General features: G+C 42.9%; 1 protein-coding gene across 1 annotated transcript in view; it reads right to left on the reverse strand.

Annotated features, from left to right (window-relative positions):
* TRUB1 (TruB pseudouridine synthase family member 1) overlaps positions 1–16,846 on the reverse strand; it is a 28,798-nt gene extending 11,952 nt beyond the window's left edge. The window contains exons 1-4 of the mRNA XM_070431816.1: positions 16,591–16,846; positions 13,453–13,551; positions 7,192–7,247; positions 1,832–1,913 (exon numbers count right to left, since the gene is read on the reverse strand). Of these exons, the coding sequence (XP_070287917.1) occupies positions 1,832–1,913; positions 7,192–7,247; positions 13,453–13,551; positions 16,591–16,846 (493 nt within the window). The remainder of the gene's footprint in view (positions 1–1,831; positions 1,914–7,191; positions 7,248–13,452; positions 13,552–16,590) is intronic.
* Positions 16,847–17,718: the final 872 nt, after the last annotated feature.

Consider the following 17,718-nt stretch of genomic DNA (forward strand, 5'->3'; position numbering starts at 1 on the left):
TAAAGCTCATTCGCATAAAATTAATTTATGCACAATCACGTTACACATTGTTATTTGCTTAAAATGTAGTGCCTCTTTCCGTGAACTTACAGGATGATGGTGCTTAATTGAACTAGAAAGTAAAAAAATGACATGATAGAGTTCGAAACAATACTCGGCCACGAAAGAGCGCTGCCACCATAAGCAGCTGTTAAACTGGAAGAAACTATAATAAACAGCTGCTTTGCAACATCAGACCGCAAGCAGCAAGCACTGCCCTCCCTGAGAGGAGGGAAGGAAGCAAGGCCAGGCCCACCATCACTTGCTCTAGCTTGGAGGAGCTTTCTGAACGGTGGTGCGGGGAGGGAAATTCCAAACAAAGCGCTGGGATCTCACAACCAGAAACCAGACCTTGGGAAGCAGCAGCAGCTGGAGTTGGAGAGAACTGCACAGATGTCTATAGGGCTCCAGCTGAGACTTGGCTAAATTCCAAGCTGCACATATATACAGCACGAGCTGCCACAAAATTAACCAAAGAACTGGTACCAAAGCTCCCACAAGGATGAAAGACATTTGAATTCCAACCATCCGGAATGAAGAAACTCGGGTGAACAGCCAAGGCACTCGATCGAGACCCTAGAAAAGCCTGTCTCAGGAGTAAGGCTAATCTAGACCTGAAAAACAGTCTACTTTACACCCACCCTAAAAAGAAATCTACACAAAAGCGACCAGAATTAATAAGTGAGTTTAGCAAAGTTGAAGGATAAAAGACCATTATACAAAAATCAACTCCATTTCCATATTCTAGCAATGAACTATCAGAAATTTAAAATTTTAAAAATCCAATTATAACAGCATCAAAATAATGCTATCAAGAAGTAAAAGATCTGTATGCTGAGAACTACAAACATATGGCTCTATTTTTGCAACTTTTCTTTAAGTTTGATATTATTTCCAAATTAAAAAATCATAAAAAATATAAACAACTTTATACCAGTAAATTGGAAAATTTAGATAAAATGAATGAGGAAGAGGTTGTCTCAGTACTGGGGTAATAGGAAATATATAATGAGGACACTCAACACAAAAGTACAGAGAAGCCAGGTGCTGGATTGCCTTTAGGTAAATTAAGGAGGTGATAACATTAAACACAGGCAAAAATCACACCCCAGAAAGCCTACATATAACTCACAATTGGTGACATAATAACGAAGGTGAACTGACTGTACAAAACTGCTGCATTATAAATAGCATGAGAACTGGGACAGTTGCTAGGAAACCATTTCATTTATCTATCCTTTCTTAAAGTAGTAAAAAAAAAAAGGCATAGTAGAAAAATTAAGCTGGGCTCAGTGAGTTATGCTTTATTTCCAGAGAAATAGCTTCCCCTTTGTCGTATCTTTCTATGTACTCCAAAAGCAGAGAGACATGACTAGTTTTAAAGCGCTAAACATGGTGCATTTATTTCAACAGCTAAGAAGTAACTGTAAAATAAATAAACAAATAAAACAGACAATTGCAAGACACAGGTAGCATCTAACAGGAGAGCCTCTCTGCTTTGTTTCTCATTTACTAGGAAAAATGTCCTAAATCCTGGCAACAAGTGTTTTTCGGAAAGGAAATTATTTGCAAGAATTCTGAACATTATAAAAACTGACTATAGAAAAAGAATTATAATAAATCTTTATTAACAAACTCATACCAAATGAACAATGTAATATACCATTTCCCATCATTTTTAAAAAAAATGTACTGGAAACTAAAATCACTGGCAGTATCAAGTTAGAGAATTCTGAATTCACAAGAAATTTTTCTAGATGTTAAAAAAGAGTACTTTAGATGGACGCCATACCGTAAGGTTTTTCTTCCGTTACTTTTCCTGTAGAATCCAGTGTGTCGGTAGCTTTCCCCAGCTCTCCAATGGCAATATACCTCTAGAGGAAGAGACGCAGGGAGAAACACAGGCCACAACGGTAAAAAAACTGTCATGCATGTCCCGAAAGTCATACAGAATTTTACTAATACGACCAGCTTGATACAAAATAAAGGCAAAAAAATAACAGACTGCAAGTGTTTTGTTAGTTTCTGATATGTGGGAAGTATGTGTGTAAGTTGGAGAACATTAGCAAACTTCCCACACCAGCCAACATGACAAAGAAAAACCTGATTTTATCAATAACTGTGGCTTATAAATGGCCTCTTTAAAAAAATTTAAATTCTTGATTGTTTAAAGTATTACATATGTTTCCCTTTTCCCCCCATTGACCGCTCCCTGGCCACTAAATGGCCTATTATTGCACACAGATTTCTAAAACTAGTTTTGGTTGGGAAGGAAAATTTTCATATATACTAATGAGAATGGTATAATACACCCGTACATGGCCATCACAAGAGTCAACAATTTTACCAAAAGTCACTTCGAAGAAATGGTCATTATTCACAAGGAAAGAATTAGGTCATTCTTAGTTAACTGAGGACTGTTTTACTACTCATTTCGGGGCACACTGGACTACATAGTCTTTATACGTCTCTCATTTAGTCAAATTCAAATGTTAATTGGAGCATCACATAGAATAGTGAGAAAAATGCAATGTAATTCCCATTGAGCAAAATCTGTAGCTATGTGAGCAATTTTTTTTTTAAATCCTCATCCTAGGACATGCTTATTGACTTGAGAGGGGAAGGGAGGAGGGAGGGAGGGAGGGAGGATGGGAAGAAGAGGAAGAGGGAGGGAGAGAGAGGGAGAGAGGGGGGGCAGAGAGAGAAAGAGAGAGAGAGAGAGAGAAGCATCAATGTGAGAGGGAGACATCAATCAGTTGCCTCCCAGCAACCTTTCAGTGTACAGGCCGATGTTCCAACCAACTAAGCAACACCGGCCAGGGCTATGTGAGCAATTTTGAAAAGAGGAAGCTCAAATATAGTTTATTAACAAGCTTATTATGCTAGTAAATGGACCAGACACAAATGAAAAAAAATATTAAACTTCAAATCCTCATAAGCAAGCAGACAGTCTATATCAGCCTCATGCCCCTCTATGAAATAATCTTCTATTATACAGTTCAGATTTATTGTTACAAATACAACACGGAAGGAATGTTCTAGTGCATTTGAACTGACTTTTAAATTTTTTATTATTTTTGACAAAAATGATTTTCTTGTAACTAAACCTTCAGTCTCATCAGCTGAAATGCCCCACTTCTGCTTCTCTATTTTGGAACAATCAACCTTGATGAAGCATAAAACAGGGAGAAGTACAGTAGGGTGGAGTGGGAAGAGCACAGACGCAAAGGTTCGAATCCTCACTCCACCACAATCCATAATGTATGCTAAAGTAGTCTTTCCTATTACAGCCTCGTTCCCATGATCTCAAAATAGGGATAACAACAGAACCTCCTGAAAAGAAGCAGAGTTTAGAACAACAGTACCTGGCCCTGGTAAGCAATAATAAAAAAAAAATACTATTATTGTTACTTTATTTAAAAAAAAAAGAAAAGGTAAAATGATTCACAATAACAGTGGTTAGAGTGACTCATCTGGTTACAGTGAGTTCCCATAAGAAACAGTAAAGCAACACAATGCTTTCTGATTTTTGTCTTAATAACCTGTCTAGTTGAATAAGAAAAATACAATGCAATCAGGAAGTATATTTCATATTTGTGCTATTCTCTTATGCAGCGGTTCTCAACCTGTGGGTCGCGACCCCTTTGGTGGTCAAACGACCCTTTCACAGGGGTCGCCTAAGACCATCCTGCATATCAGATATTTACATTAAGATTCATAACAGAAGCAACATTACAGTTATGAAGTAGCAACAAAAATAATTTTATGGTTGGGTCACAACATGAGGAACCATATTTAAAGGGCCAGAAGGTTAAGAACCACTGACTTAGAAAAACCCACCCAGACAGTTACGCCTTCAGCTGAAACAGAGCCTCACCACCAAGAAGTTATGGGGCAGGAGAAAAACTATCTGGGAATGTGTATACACAATCCCGCCATTCTGTGCTATGGGGTCTAAAGTATTTTTCACTGGCCTTCTACACAGAGACAGGGTTTTAGAGTTGTTTATGCTCCATGATGTATATCTGGAAAGTGTGAATTCTATGAATGAATTCATTACAGCATAATTCCACTACAATAAAACAAATGGAGGACCTGTAGAATTTTTAAAGTTTCCATTGAACCGTGTGCTCTTTGGGATTCATGGTTCCTTGCGGATACTAATATCACTCTATTCTCTACTTCACTCATCCTCCAGCTCCCTGAACCCCACTAGACAACTTTAAAAGCAAGTCGGCTTCTGAACTCATCAGAAGAAAGGAATATGCTTGTGTTACAGAGAGTGTACATAATTATTTCCATCTCAACGAGGCACTGCTTTTTCTGAAGTTTGATTTTGAAAGCCTGTGATTCAAAGTTTCACAAACAAAGGGATATTATTTAGAATGAGGAAGAACACTTAAAAAAACACTACCAAACCAAAAACATGTGGCTTTGAATGCCTTCATTAAAAAAGGAGTGCTTTTGTACAGTTCCTAAGTGTAAGCCCTTCAAAACTTCCAGTACAGTGCTAATGAAAAGCATGCATATTAACCAGAGGGTAAAGAAAAGGTACAAACTGGACCAAGTTGATTAAGTGGTGAGGCCTGCTTAGGTCTTAGAGAGCCGGCTGCGCTTCACAGGAGCATTATTCAAGTCACGTTCAGGGTTGACACTGGCTGGTTACCCTGAACATGCTACCGTATACTTGGGGTACATTACTGTCCTTGAGCACATCCAGGGTGGAAAAGTGTGTATACCCCAACAATCACACTTGTTCAGCTGTTGGAGGAGATAAAAGCTTCCTCCTGAGGAAATGCTGGCTTTGCCTACAGGCACTGCCATGGTGTGCTCCCACATAGATATGGGAGCAGCCTTATATCCAGTTAAAGTTGTTTAATAAAAATTTTCTACATGTATGTGTGTATAAGATCATGATGTCAAATGAATTTCTTACTCACTCTGGGTCTTGGTCAAGGGGAGAAAGAAAAAAAGGAGATATATATAATACTCTTTGTAATACTTTAAGCAATAAAACAAAATTAAAAAAAAAAGTTTTGAAAGCCCCTGAATATGAGGATCTCTAAGATTCCTCCCGAAATCTATTTTTTTAAATGCATGAACAGTTTTTAACTGCTTTTGAGAAAAATATAATCTTCAACAAAGTTAAAAATTCGAATGATTTAATATTTCAGCACATACACAATCTAAAACTCCAAGTATAAAAAATACAAACAGCTAATGAGACAATAATCCTACTTTTGAAATGCGACGCACCCAAGAACTAGGTTCCTGTGAGGAGAGGCACCTGGGATTTTCCATTTAAATTACTGAGGATTAGTGACTTCACTGTATGACATTCAGCTTTCCTAATTCAATACCAAAATGGTTTGTGACAAATAAAGCTTAAACCAGAGCCAACAATGTATTTACATTTCCAGTCATCATATTTCTGGAAATATGCCTGGAATTTACATGTAAAACCTTTCCATAACATATAATGTGTTTTGCATACTTGTGGTTGAGGGTGGATAATAAATATTCCAATGAACTCAAAATATTTTATCTGGGGAAAACCCAAAGAAATTCCTTAATGTAAATATATCTGTTTTTGTTATTATAAAAGTCACTTGTTTATTGTAAAGATTTTGGAAAATACCAAATCATATCAAAAAAGAAAATAAAAATCATCCATTATTCTATATCAAAATTACTATTGCTTATACTTTAGAGTTAATATTAATAAACAAATATTAAGCGACTGGCAAAACACACACACACACACATTTATCAGAAACACATTCTAAGCTGTGTGTCACTTAAGCACAGTATACATATTTACTGTAAAACAGTCGAACTCCTGCATTCTAAAACAATGTTTGTATTCTGCGTCTTTTCCACACCAACGTTCTCAAGATTGCAGAGCGAGCAACACTGAATTCTTCTGTTTATCTAAGGCGTTAAGATCCATTTCAACGGAAAGAGACAGGTTTTATGACAGTTGGTAACTAAAATGTAATGTCAAAGGCATTACACTCTCCAGGGCTTTTTATTTTAAGAAAAGCTAACATTGCCACTCAAAGTGTGGTCCAAGATCCAATGTCCACGACAAGATTAATTTCAGAAAATGAAGGCGTTTAGAAATTTATTCAGCAATGTGACAATGCTGTAACATTTTCATTACATTTTACAAAAGTCATCAATTGGTCTACAATGAACTAAAAAACAATTTTAAACAGTCCTTTACCACCTTTAAAAAAAAAAAATTAGGCAAAACAATTTAGACAAAAATCACTTTACCAACTATTTATATCCCACTCAGAGAAAGGGTTTTAAAACAAAAAGCTAAGTCCAGCAACTTGCTGAAATTCTTCTCCATCTAAGGGCCTATTAACTGTCTTCCCATAGGCATTTTCACTGGTCCCTAGCCCCAACTATTATACCCTAGTAACTAATCGAATACAGAGGTTATTATCTCTTAGAACTGGAAGAGGCCCTAGAGAGGATCAAGTCATTTTTCCTGAGGAAAACCTGAGAGGCCCAGAAGGGTTAACCACTTTGACATCTCGTTTCACTCTCCTTCACCCGCTGTTTCCTCCTGAGGGTTCCTCACTGAAGGCCTGACGCAGTCCACAGGTTTCAGGCCTCCCCCAGTACTGCACAGTCCGTCCTCTCCCTCCTTTCAAGAGCCTCAAAAAAGTCAAGGCTGCTCTCACAGGTGAATGATGTAACTTAGCATCTTAAAGAAGCCAAATTCTTCTCTTTAGCAAAGCATGTGTTTGTTGAAAAGTGCACCTTTTACAAAATGGTATTGTTTCCATAAAAATTCCAAGGTTTATTAAATCTGCCAATGGAATTTATGATCTATAAGTTCCCTTGCATCTAAGAAATATAATTATATAAAAAAATAGATATGATTTTTTTAAAATATGGGCACAGCAGAGTTTTTGCTCTTATGAATCAAATTTGTTTTTCAATCTTGGATTTCCAATTTGTAGTCTCAGATATTTTTAATTCTCAGGTATGATTGCAGACACTGTGATGAATACTCAGGATCGCCACCCGCTCATGCAATTTGTATAGTTTATTTTTTACTCGATAAAATCCAACACATGGTCATTGAGGAAAATATTCAAGGTAGAAAGAAAAACAAAACTATTTTAGTATTCTTACCTTGGACCCTGACAACATACTGGTCAACATTTTTGTTCCCCTTCCAATTCCAATCACTACAAATCAAAGAAAGAAATATTAGGACACTCTATTATGAAAAGTCGGTTTTTAAAATACCTACATATCCTGGTCATAACTTCCTGGCATATTTAACGTAAAGTCGGGAAGAGCACATATTTAGCATAAATTGAGGACTTCCAATACTCCAACCCAGGGGTCCTCAAACTACGGCCCGCGGGTCACATGCAAATGCAAATATTGTATTTGTTCCCGTTTTGTTTTTTTACTTCAAAATAAGATATGTGCAGTGTGCATAGGAATTTGTTCATAGTTTTTTTTTAAACTATAGTCCGGCCCTCCAACGGTCTGAGGGACAGTGAACTGGCCCCCTGTTTAAAAAGTTTGAGGACCCCTGCTCCAACCCATTGAACTTGTCATGCTGCTAAGAAATTCTGAAGAGGGAATGTTGGGGGGGGGGGGGGGGGGGTTGGGGGAGAGAGAGAGAGAGAGAGGTTTTTTTCTTTCTCAAAATGTAAAATATGGTAGGAACCTCAACCAGGTCATTTACATAATAACAAGTCTTAGAAAAATCTTAAAGGATTCACTGGAATTTTATATGGGCATCAGTGAAAAATACATGGTACAATTAGCCATGGCACGATAGTCTTTTGACAGAGTTCATTATTAAACAAAGCAAAAGCTATCACCATAGCTAAGGAACCATTTAAAGATGATTACTGCCCAGCTTTATACAATCAAGAAAACAGAATCATTAACAAATCAACCCAGCGCAAAGAAGAACAAGTGGTAAATGAGAGTCTGGAGAATGTATGCTCACAGAGACCATATATAAAGCACAACAATGGCCCACCTGACTGCACTGGCAAACATGACTTAACCACATGATAACACACTTCACTAGTCGAGCATCACAGGATATAATCATTTCTTCACTGAACAGTGAGCAAATGTTCATAAAAATTGAAATATTTCTCGTCAATGGATACAATTTTGTAAAAGAACACAATATAACCACCACAATTCAGAATAACAAGAAGTAACAAGGAGAAATTATCGGCAAGCTGAGTTATCATGAATATTTATAGCATACCGCTCGTTGAGTTTACCATTTATCAAATTCCACTTTAAATGTTTTCCATTCATTAGCTCATTTAATCCTTATAACAACCCTAAAAGGTAATGCAACTGTCCGTTTTATAGATAAGAAAGTTGAAATATAGACTAAGAACTTTGCCCGGCATCTCACAACTAGTATGAGATGGAGTTAAAATTCAAACCAGACTGGCTCAGAGCAGAGCTGTTCCTTTTCATCCTCCCTCCCACCTTCCTCATCCAGGCTTTCTTCCCACTGCCTGCCACCAGCCTAAATCTGCCTAAACCCGTGGTCGGCAAACTCATTAGTCAACAGAGCCAAATATCAACAGTACAACGATTGAAATTTCTTTTGAGAGCCAAATTTTTTAAACCTAAACTATATAGGTAGGTACATTGTTTTTTTTTGTTTGTTTTTTTTTTTGTTTTTTTTATGTACCAGTACTATTCTTTATTTGTTTTGCAAAGTACTAGTCAAACAATTGATGCTAAAAATAATTTATTTTATAATAATGAGTTTTGCTTTTTGTTGATGTTCTTCTTTTTTTTTTATATATATATTTTAATAATTTTTATTTCTTAAAGTATTACAAAGAGTATTACATATGTCTCCTTTTATCCCCCCCTTGACATTCCCCCGGCCCCTACCCCCCCGCCCCCCCCCCACCCACCCCGTGTCTTGTGTCCATTGGTTAATCTTATATGCATGCATATAAGTCCTTCAGTTGGTCTCTTAATCCCCCCCCCCCCAACCCTCCCCAGGCTTCCCACTGTAGTTTAACATTCTGTTCAATGTTGCTCTGCTTCTGTATCTACCCCTGTTCATCAGTCCATACTGGTCCCCTTTATTTGTCCCAACCTCACTGGAGTAGTCTCAACCTCACCAGGGCCGTCTGAGCCTCACCAGGGCCGTTTCAACCTCACCGGGGCCGTCCCTACCTCACGGGGGCCGTTTCAACCTCACCGGGGTGGTCCCTACCTCACGGGGGCTGTTACAACCTCACCGGGGTCGTCCCTACCTCACGGGAGCCGTTTCAACCTCACCGGGGCCGTCCCTACCTCACGGGGGCCGTTTCAACCTGACCGGGGTTGTCCCTACCACACCGGGGCCGTTTCAACCTGACCGGGGTTGTCCCTACCACACCAGGGCCGTTTCAACCTGACCGGGGTTGTCCCTACCACACCGGGGCCGTTTCAACCTGACCGGGGTTGTCCCTACCACACCGGGGCCGTTTCAACCTGACCGGGGCCGTCCCTACCTCACGGGGGCCGTTTCAACCTCACCGGGTCGTTCCTACCACACCGGGGCCGTTTCAACCTGACCGGGGTTGTCCCTACCACACCGGGGCCGTTTCGACCTGACCGGGGTCGTCCCTACCACACCGGGGCCGTTTCAACCTCACCGGGGCCATCCCGACCTCACCGGGGCCATCCCAGCCTTACCGGGGAAACAGGAAGTTTGGCCCTCTGTCCCCGGCCGGCGGCTCCCCACCAGACAAAATCTCCAGGCGTTCCTGGTGGTTGAACATCCAGCACTCCTGCCCTCCACCAAGTGCACAGACTGCCTGTCTGCTGTCCCCCAGCGCCCCACAAGAGACTGGGACCAGTGGGCATGTTTGTGGGCTTGCTGGTACAGCAGTTCCACAGTGCCGGCCCAGTCAGGCCCAGCCCTGGCCGACCCCGGACCCGACTCTGCCCTCCGATTGCGTCCCTCCCAGATGCAAGGAGCTGAAATCTGCAGCCTGCTGGGATGGGCTCTGTACTTGGTGCCTCTGCACATCCTACTCAGTCTCAATGCGCTTCTTTCTATGCGAGGAGTTGAAATCTGCAGTTTGTTGGGTTGGGCTCTGTACTTGGTGTCACATCCTACTCAGTCTCAATGTTCTTTCTCTCCTTCCAGTTGTAGAGCTTCCACTGGGCCAACTTTCCCATGGTTCTGTATGATAGGTGTTTGTCTGATATTTGGTAGTTTCGATGTTGTTGTGTGAGGTAGCACGCACAGGTCTCTTCCTTATGCCGCCATCCTGGTTCTCCTGGGTCTGCTTCTTGAGTGTGTCTCCCATGGCTGCGAGCAGTTGAAGTCTGCAATTTGTTGGGATAGGCTGCAAAAGCACAGGTGGGTCTTTTTGTGCACCTGGCACAGCTTGGATGGGGATGTAAATTGATTAGGGCTGAGTCTCAGGGAGTCGCCATGGCGGAGCAAATAGCACTGGCTGAGTCTCCGCGGCCCCTTGAATCTCTGCCAGGGCTTTGTGTCCCCCAGTGCCGGCGAGCAGCTGTGCAACAGAGTCTCCCTCGCTTTCTGATGGCTGCAAGGCCGTGCTGCCTCTCCCCGTAGGGTCTGGTGCCTCATGATCCCGCCTGAACCAACTCAGTGGATTTGAAAGTTTGCAGAAGCAAAGGCGTTTCTACTTGCGAGTCTGGCACAGCCCAGATGGGAATGTAAATTGCGTAGGGCGGGGTCACAGGGAGTCGCCGGGGCGGAGACTCAGCGGCCCCTTGCCTATCCAGGACACCAGGACTTTGCGTCCCTCAGTGCCGGTGAGCAGCCGAGCGCCAGAGCCTCCCTCACTTTCTGACCGCTGGAAGGCTGTGCTGTCTCTTGCCTTGGGGCCTGGGGCCTCAGAGACCCGCCCGAACCAGCTCAGTGGATTTGAGAGTTTGTAAAAGCACAGTCATTCCCTCTTGTGCCTCTGGCACAGCCCTGAGGGTAGGGCGGGGTCACAGGGAGTTGCCAGCGTGGAGGAAATAGCGATGGCGGCGTCTCCGCGCCCCTCGCCTCCCCGGGACACCAGGACTTCTTGTCCCTCAGTGCCGGCGAGCAGCCGCGTGTCAGAGCTTCCCTCGCTCTCCGACCACTGCAAGGCCGTGGCCGCCTCTCCCTGTGGGATCTGGGGCCTCAGAGACCCGCCCCGAGCAAGCCCAGAGGATTTGAGGGTTCGTAAAAAACCGAGAATCCATTTGCAGCCCGCGTGGTGTGTGACTGCGTACCTCTGGTTTTGGTGCCTCCGTAGCTCCCACTCAGTCTCACTGCACTTCTTTCTTTTCTTCCAGTTGTAGATCTCCCACTGGGCCAACTTCCCCATGATTCTGAGTGGCGGTTGTTTACTTCATAGTTGATAGTTTCAATGATGCTGTGAGAGAGCAGCACACACAGGTCCGCTCCCTACGCCGCCATCTTGGTTCTAGGTACATTGTTATTAACTTAATTAGGGAGTACTCCTAAGCTGGCCTTTGCTAAAAACATCCTCAATCTGAGGGGTCGACCACAGCGAATGTACCCCCACTTCTTCTAATGCCACTTATTCAAAATAGACTCGCCCAGGCCGAAAACCGACTTCTGCGCATGGGCCACGAAGTTTCAATCACACTGTACGTGTGCACCCACATGTGGTATTTTGTGGAAGAGCCACACTCAAGGGGCCAAAGAGCCGCATGTGGCTCGCGAGCTGCGGTTTGCCGACCACTGGCCTAAACCACTGCAAACCTGACTCCTACATCTTACCCATTCCTCTACCTATTCCTGCCATTTCTGAAAACCTATATTGTACACTACAAAGCCTCCCCCTACCCCAACAATCCTCAATAGGGTCCCAAAGCCTACAGTACCAACTCGTAAGCCAAGTATTCAAAGTCCACTTGGGAACCCAGCTCAAATCCCAACTCCTTCATAAAGTCTATCTCAACCCCCTTTAAGCATCCATGATAAGAGTAATATTAGTTTCAGGACTAAGATAACAACTGTCTGCCTCCGATATGCTCTGAGGAACATAGCACTCTTCTGATGGTAGCTGCTACTGCTGAGGCAAAAACTTTGTATAATAATAATAACAAAGACTCAATGCAATTTGTTCCAGTCAAGAATCTCCAAACAGTATTTCTTAAGCAGCTACTATGCGCACGAAGAAGACTTCAAATGGAATAGCACATTTTCGGACTTTGAAAAAGCTTATAATCTTATTGGGAAAATAAAACGCAGACAAGGGAATTCACAAGTGCCCCCCCCAAAAAGTTGCCTGAATTAATGAGTGAATGACACTAAATAACAATATCACAGAATATGATTAAACTAGGGGCCCGTTGTACGAAGAGATTCGTGCAATAGGCCTTCCCTTCCCCTGGCTGCCAGCACCGGTTTTCCTCTGGCACCTGGGACCCAGGCCTTCACTCCGGACGGAGCCTTCAGTCTTTGCTCCACTGCTTTGCCCCTACATATGCAAATTAACCGCCATCTTTGTTGGGTTAATTTGCATACTCTCCTGATTGGCTGGTGGAGGGATGATTAATTTACATGTTCGTCTATTATTAGGTAAGATGTCAAAATGAACACAGAGAGAACCACTGCGGTAGGAGGTAAAGGAAGTTGCTCTGTAAATGGCTGACAGGGCCAGAGAACACTTCATTCAAGCATTTCAAACAGGGAGGTACAGGATTTGAACACAGAGAAGAGAGGAGCATATTCTAAAAATGCAAGGACGGGCACAGTGGGTTTATCAGTCAGAGTGCAGGGGGTCTTGGCTGCATGTTAGGCTTTGGCCTGGCTGAAATGCTGAACTGATTTCTCCGCCAGGTCAGTCATCCAGAATAATGACATCTGAAACAAGAAGGCATCTTAGAGTCACCCAGCTTAACCCTCTCATTTTGTACCCAAGTAAACCAAGGCCCGTAGAAGTCTGGTGACCGGTGAAAGTAGAATTTTAGGAAGATTAATCCAGAAGTGATACGTAGAAAAATGACCTGGAGTTGAAACTTCAGCCAACCATGCAGCTTTCATTCAAGGGACAGTTTACTGGACAAAAATTGTACTCAACTTTCCCCCATTCAATCACTCAAAAAAATCATATTCCGATTTCTGTGAGGTCTGTTGTGTAGGTACAGAAATAAAAAGACCTGTTCTCAGCCCAGGGAATTAACAGAAACAAAGACCAGAATGAAGTTTTATGTCAGCAGCACAGAGAAGCAAGTGGGCAGGTTTCCCATGTGGGAGACAGCATTTCAGCTGAATCTGGGAAGGCCAGTCGATCTGAAATATGCCAAAAGGGGCTGAAAATGGCATGGCTTTGTCTTATCTCTATCTTATCTGTTCTCAGTCAATATGTATTTCTTACTAAGTGACAGTTATATTAAACTTCCATTCACATCTCTTACCCAGAACGCCTCGGGCTGCACTGTCGAGAGTCCCTCCGTGCCCGATTTTCAAGGTCTGCCTTTTCCTCTTGGTTAATTCTGCAGAAGGCATTCCAGCTTCTAGGAGAGTAAATGGGAAGAAAGACCAAAGCAGATGAAGCCGCGTCTTCACAAACATGGGAGGGTGAGGGTAGAAGGAGTATTTAAAACAAATAAAAAGTGTTTTATAAACTTAACATATTTAGATTATGACAACATTACCAGCAAAAAAACCCAGATTTAAAAATGTATAGATACTCCCTAAGTTACAGAAATGATGGTATTCCCAAATCAGTGATCTAGAAACTGAGATTCATTTTCTCATCAGGAAAAAATTAATATTTTTTAAAAGTGGGTAGTCCTGGAAGGTTGGGCGTTGTGCCATGTACCAAAAGGAGGCCAGTTCCCCAGGGTTCAATCCCAGGTGGGGGTCATACAGGAGGCAGCCGACCGATGTTTCTCTCTCTCTCTCTCTCCTTCTTCCTTCCTCTCTCTCTAAAAACAAATCAATAAAAATATTTTCTTTAAAAAGAAGATTCCAAAAGAAAAATAAATAAAAAGAGCAACAACTACAAAAAAGAGGATGCCCACCTGGTCTATCTCATATTCTCTTGTAAAGATACATTGAAATAATGTTATCTGAAAGTGCTTTGGAAATGGCAAAGCACTCTACCTGTAGGTAGTTGTTATTATCATGGCATATAAGAATATATTGAAAGAATACTGGCTCCTGGACTTCAAGTAAGAAAGGAGAGGAGCAGGAACAGCTGTATTGATCCACACCACCTAAGCCAGCCAAACCTTCCTTATCACCACTGACACCAAGAAGATAGAAGACACAGCAAATGAAAAGAGATGGGGGCGGGGAGGAAAAGGGCCAAAACAAAGCAATAGTGGAGAAGCCAAAAAAAAAACTGTGCTGGGTTGCTCAGCCTTACCACATGATTACCACCCTATTGAGACAGAACCATGGCTTCTGGGATACAGTCTTAGTGCCACTCTCTGAGTACGACACTACCACGCTTGGAAGGGCATGGCTGTCTGCTTTCATATAAACCTGTAAGGCCTGGCCTAGGCTTCCGACTCTTCTCCTTTCACTTACAACCTGTTAGGGATCTCTCATCCATGAGTTTATAGAAGCCTTTTGGGGAACACTTTCTCTTTTCAGCTTGACATTCCCTGGAGTAGAAAGGCCTGTACATTTACTGTCTTCCTTCTGTGTCCAAATTTACCTCTTTCAAGTTTGAAGACATACCACTCTACTATACTGGAGTTTGGTTCACCCCACTGGTACCATTCATGGATGAATATTTAGTACGGTCTTTTCTAGCCTAAAATTGTGATGTTCAGGCCTTGAAAGAGTCAAACAGACAAAGAAGAGCAGGGATTTTAGAGTGACATGAATCAATGTAAGGAAAGGCAAGGAATGTTAATACACAGAGGTCATGATCACTGATTGGGGTTATCAAACCAGCTGGCATTAGATTATGGTGCCCTGAAATCTGTCTCTTTAAGAACCGTCCCAGGTAATTACAACAGCCAGTCAGAAATGCTTTGGGGAAGCTTTGGTCTAGCTAATATAAATACAGACTAGGCCAATCACAAGCAATACAGAAATGGAGAGTAGCAATGAGAATGTCTATATCTGAGTGAGTAGTTTCCGGCAGAAGCCACTGACACATCCAGCAATGCCCTGACACATCAGTTTTAACCAAGTTTCAAGAAGAAAAAACTTCAGTTCTTGGAGACAGATTAACCAGAAAGCCAGGATATGGCTTTGATCCTATCAGAACTCTGTCAAAGGAAAAGAATGGTATTCATTACTTTGAGGGTCAAAAAAGCCTTCAAGTTTAGCTAACAAGTCGGGCCAAATGAATGCAGCAATTCTGCTGAAAGGAAACAACTCCACAAAGCTTGCCCTTGATGCAATTCCTTCTTTCAATATCTCCTTTGTCACCCATCCCTACAGGTAACAAAAGTATAAGGACAGTTTAACAAAAGGAGTCGATATAAAACTGGAATTAAACATTTGCAAGAGGGTACCTATTGCCAACAAACATTTAAATCTGTAAGTGTATGTTTCAACGAACAAATTCTTAGCAGGATAACTTGTTTTTGCATTTAAATGAAAGTGCGAAGTTTGCCAGGGGATACGAAACGAGGTAAGACAGTTAGTTCTTGCACTGGTTGAATGAAAAGACAAGCCAGGACCAAAGTCTGGAGGGCTTCACATACCTAGCGAAATCGTTTTACCACCAAAGGCTGCAGAAGTTACGAGGCTACCAGCTCAGTTAAGGGATGACAGTAACTTTCATCTTCACATCCCTACAGGCTAACACAGATCGGGTTTATTGAAGGTGTCCAATAAACAGCTAAGGTTCCTTGATGCCACTGTTTGAAATGAACTACTAGGCAGATGAGCTGAGAGAACCTTTAGGCTTTTCAAATGTTCTACCAGTGCATATGACAAAGCAAACAAACAAAAAGAATGTTCCTACAGAAGTGACTAAGTTATAGTTAGTGTTCCCAAAATGTGGCCCCTAGACTACTGACACCAGAATTACCTGGAGCAATCGTTTAAAAATACAGTTTCCTAAAAATACCCCAATCCTTAGAATGACAAGCTCTGGGAGGGCAGGGATTAGGAATCTGTACTTGCACAAGGGATTCTAAGGACTTCTTCTGCCCGCTATGTGAAAACCTCTGCATTAAACCTTGGTTAACAAAAGTAACACGTGTCTGCATTTCCAACATTATCTTCAATGCAACTTGGGAGGTATAGAGTCAGTGCTTCCTTTGAGTGGCGTTCACCGACGTGAACTGAACCGAAGGCTCCTCCAGGGTCAGATTACAGCAAACTGGTCTGCATGGCCACGTGCCGGGGTGTATTTGTGTACACGTGGGCTTTGTTGTGTTGTGTTTCGTTCCCTTGAGAGAGACAACTGCCAACTAGGCTACAGGCGTTCGAGTGCAAGCCCGAGATGCCCCAGATGTCTGTCCAGATCTAACGCAGCGAGCATTCTCACTTTCCTTTCATCTCTTGAGCCTTGAACGCGCAAGACGCCAGGGTGCTCTCTGTGGCTCCCGCTCTCCGCCTGGCCCCCACCCGGGCTGCAGTACCTGCCAGCAGCTTCTCCTTCAGCCGATTCAGCAGCTCGGCTGAAGTGGGCCCTTTGGGCTTGTGCACGGCGAACACGCCGCTCAGGGACAGCAGCTTCGTGGCCAAAGCGGCCTTGGAGACCCTGGCTCCGGGTCCCATCCTGGCCGCGGCCGCGACCGCCGCGGCTGCAGCGGTTCCTACAGTTTCAGGGACTGGGGCTGAGTCTGTTTCCAAAGTCGAAGACGATGGCAACGCCGCCGCCTCAGCAGAGGCCATGCTTTTGCAGCCCTGGTCTGTTTTGTATCTGCAGTCGCACCCGGATGACGCAACAAGGAGCGCGCCCGACTCCGAAGCTGTGCTGCCGAGTGGGTGGGTCGCAAGGACTTCTGGGAATTGTAGTCCATGGCCTTCCTGCGCTGGCTGAGAGGCGGCTGTGCCTTCCGAGGGCTGTGATGGAGTAAGTGGTTTTTCTCCTATAATCTCGTTTGCTTCTAAGAGAATGTTAGTGCGGTGCCGTAGGTGTCATTTTTAATCGCAAGAGCTAAGCTGTCGAACCCAAACACCAAGTCTGTGTATATTTTCGGCGGGAAATGTCTTCACATCCCACCTGCCCGTCGCCCTTAACTAAAACCCAGCACCCAAGAATAGAAAACTTAAAATTCTGACTTTTGCTGCGGCTTGTAAAGAACCGTGGCTCCCTAGGTTCACTGCTTCACTCGGTTTATTGTGCTCTTGGATTCGCGGCTTTAGAATTAAAATGCACCTGAATCGCTTCTCGGCCTTTTGGCTAAGATCAAGTGTAAAATGCACCTGAATGTGAACTCTATTAGAGGAACGAACCTACTCACCTGTTCCCTGCCGCATGGTTCCTCGGTGCCTCACACACAGCAGGCACGTGAGGAATTATTTGGAAACGAATAAATGGATACAGAGTCCTCCAACCCCCCAAAAGAAACGCCTCGGCCCAGCCCGTGCTAAATCACGTGGGCTATTTTGACACCCCTCAGGCACTCTCCGCCCCGCCCCCCCCCCAACCCCTACAAGTTATTAAGTGTAAATCTTAATAATTCCAAGATTTTAAATTCTAACTCTTCTGTGGATTGCATCCCTTAGTAACACGCTGCTTAGGTATCAAACGGCATTATTGT

The sequence above is a fragment of the Myotis yumanensis genome, unplaced genomic scaffold (genome assembly GCF_028538775.1).
Source record: "Myotis yumanensis isolate MYYU_CA2020_CCGP unplaced genomic scaffold, mMyoYum1.0.hap1 SCAF_13, whole genome shotgun sequence".
NCBI lineage: Eukaryota > Metazoa > Chordata > Mammalia > Chiroptera > Vespertilionidae > Myotis > Myotis yumanensis.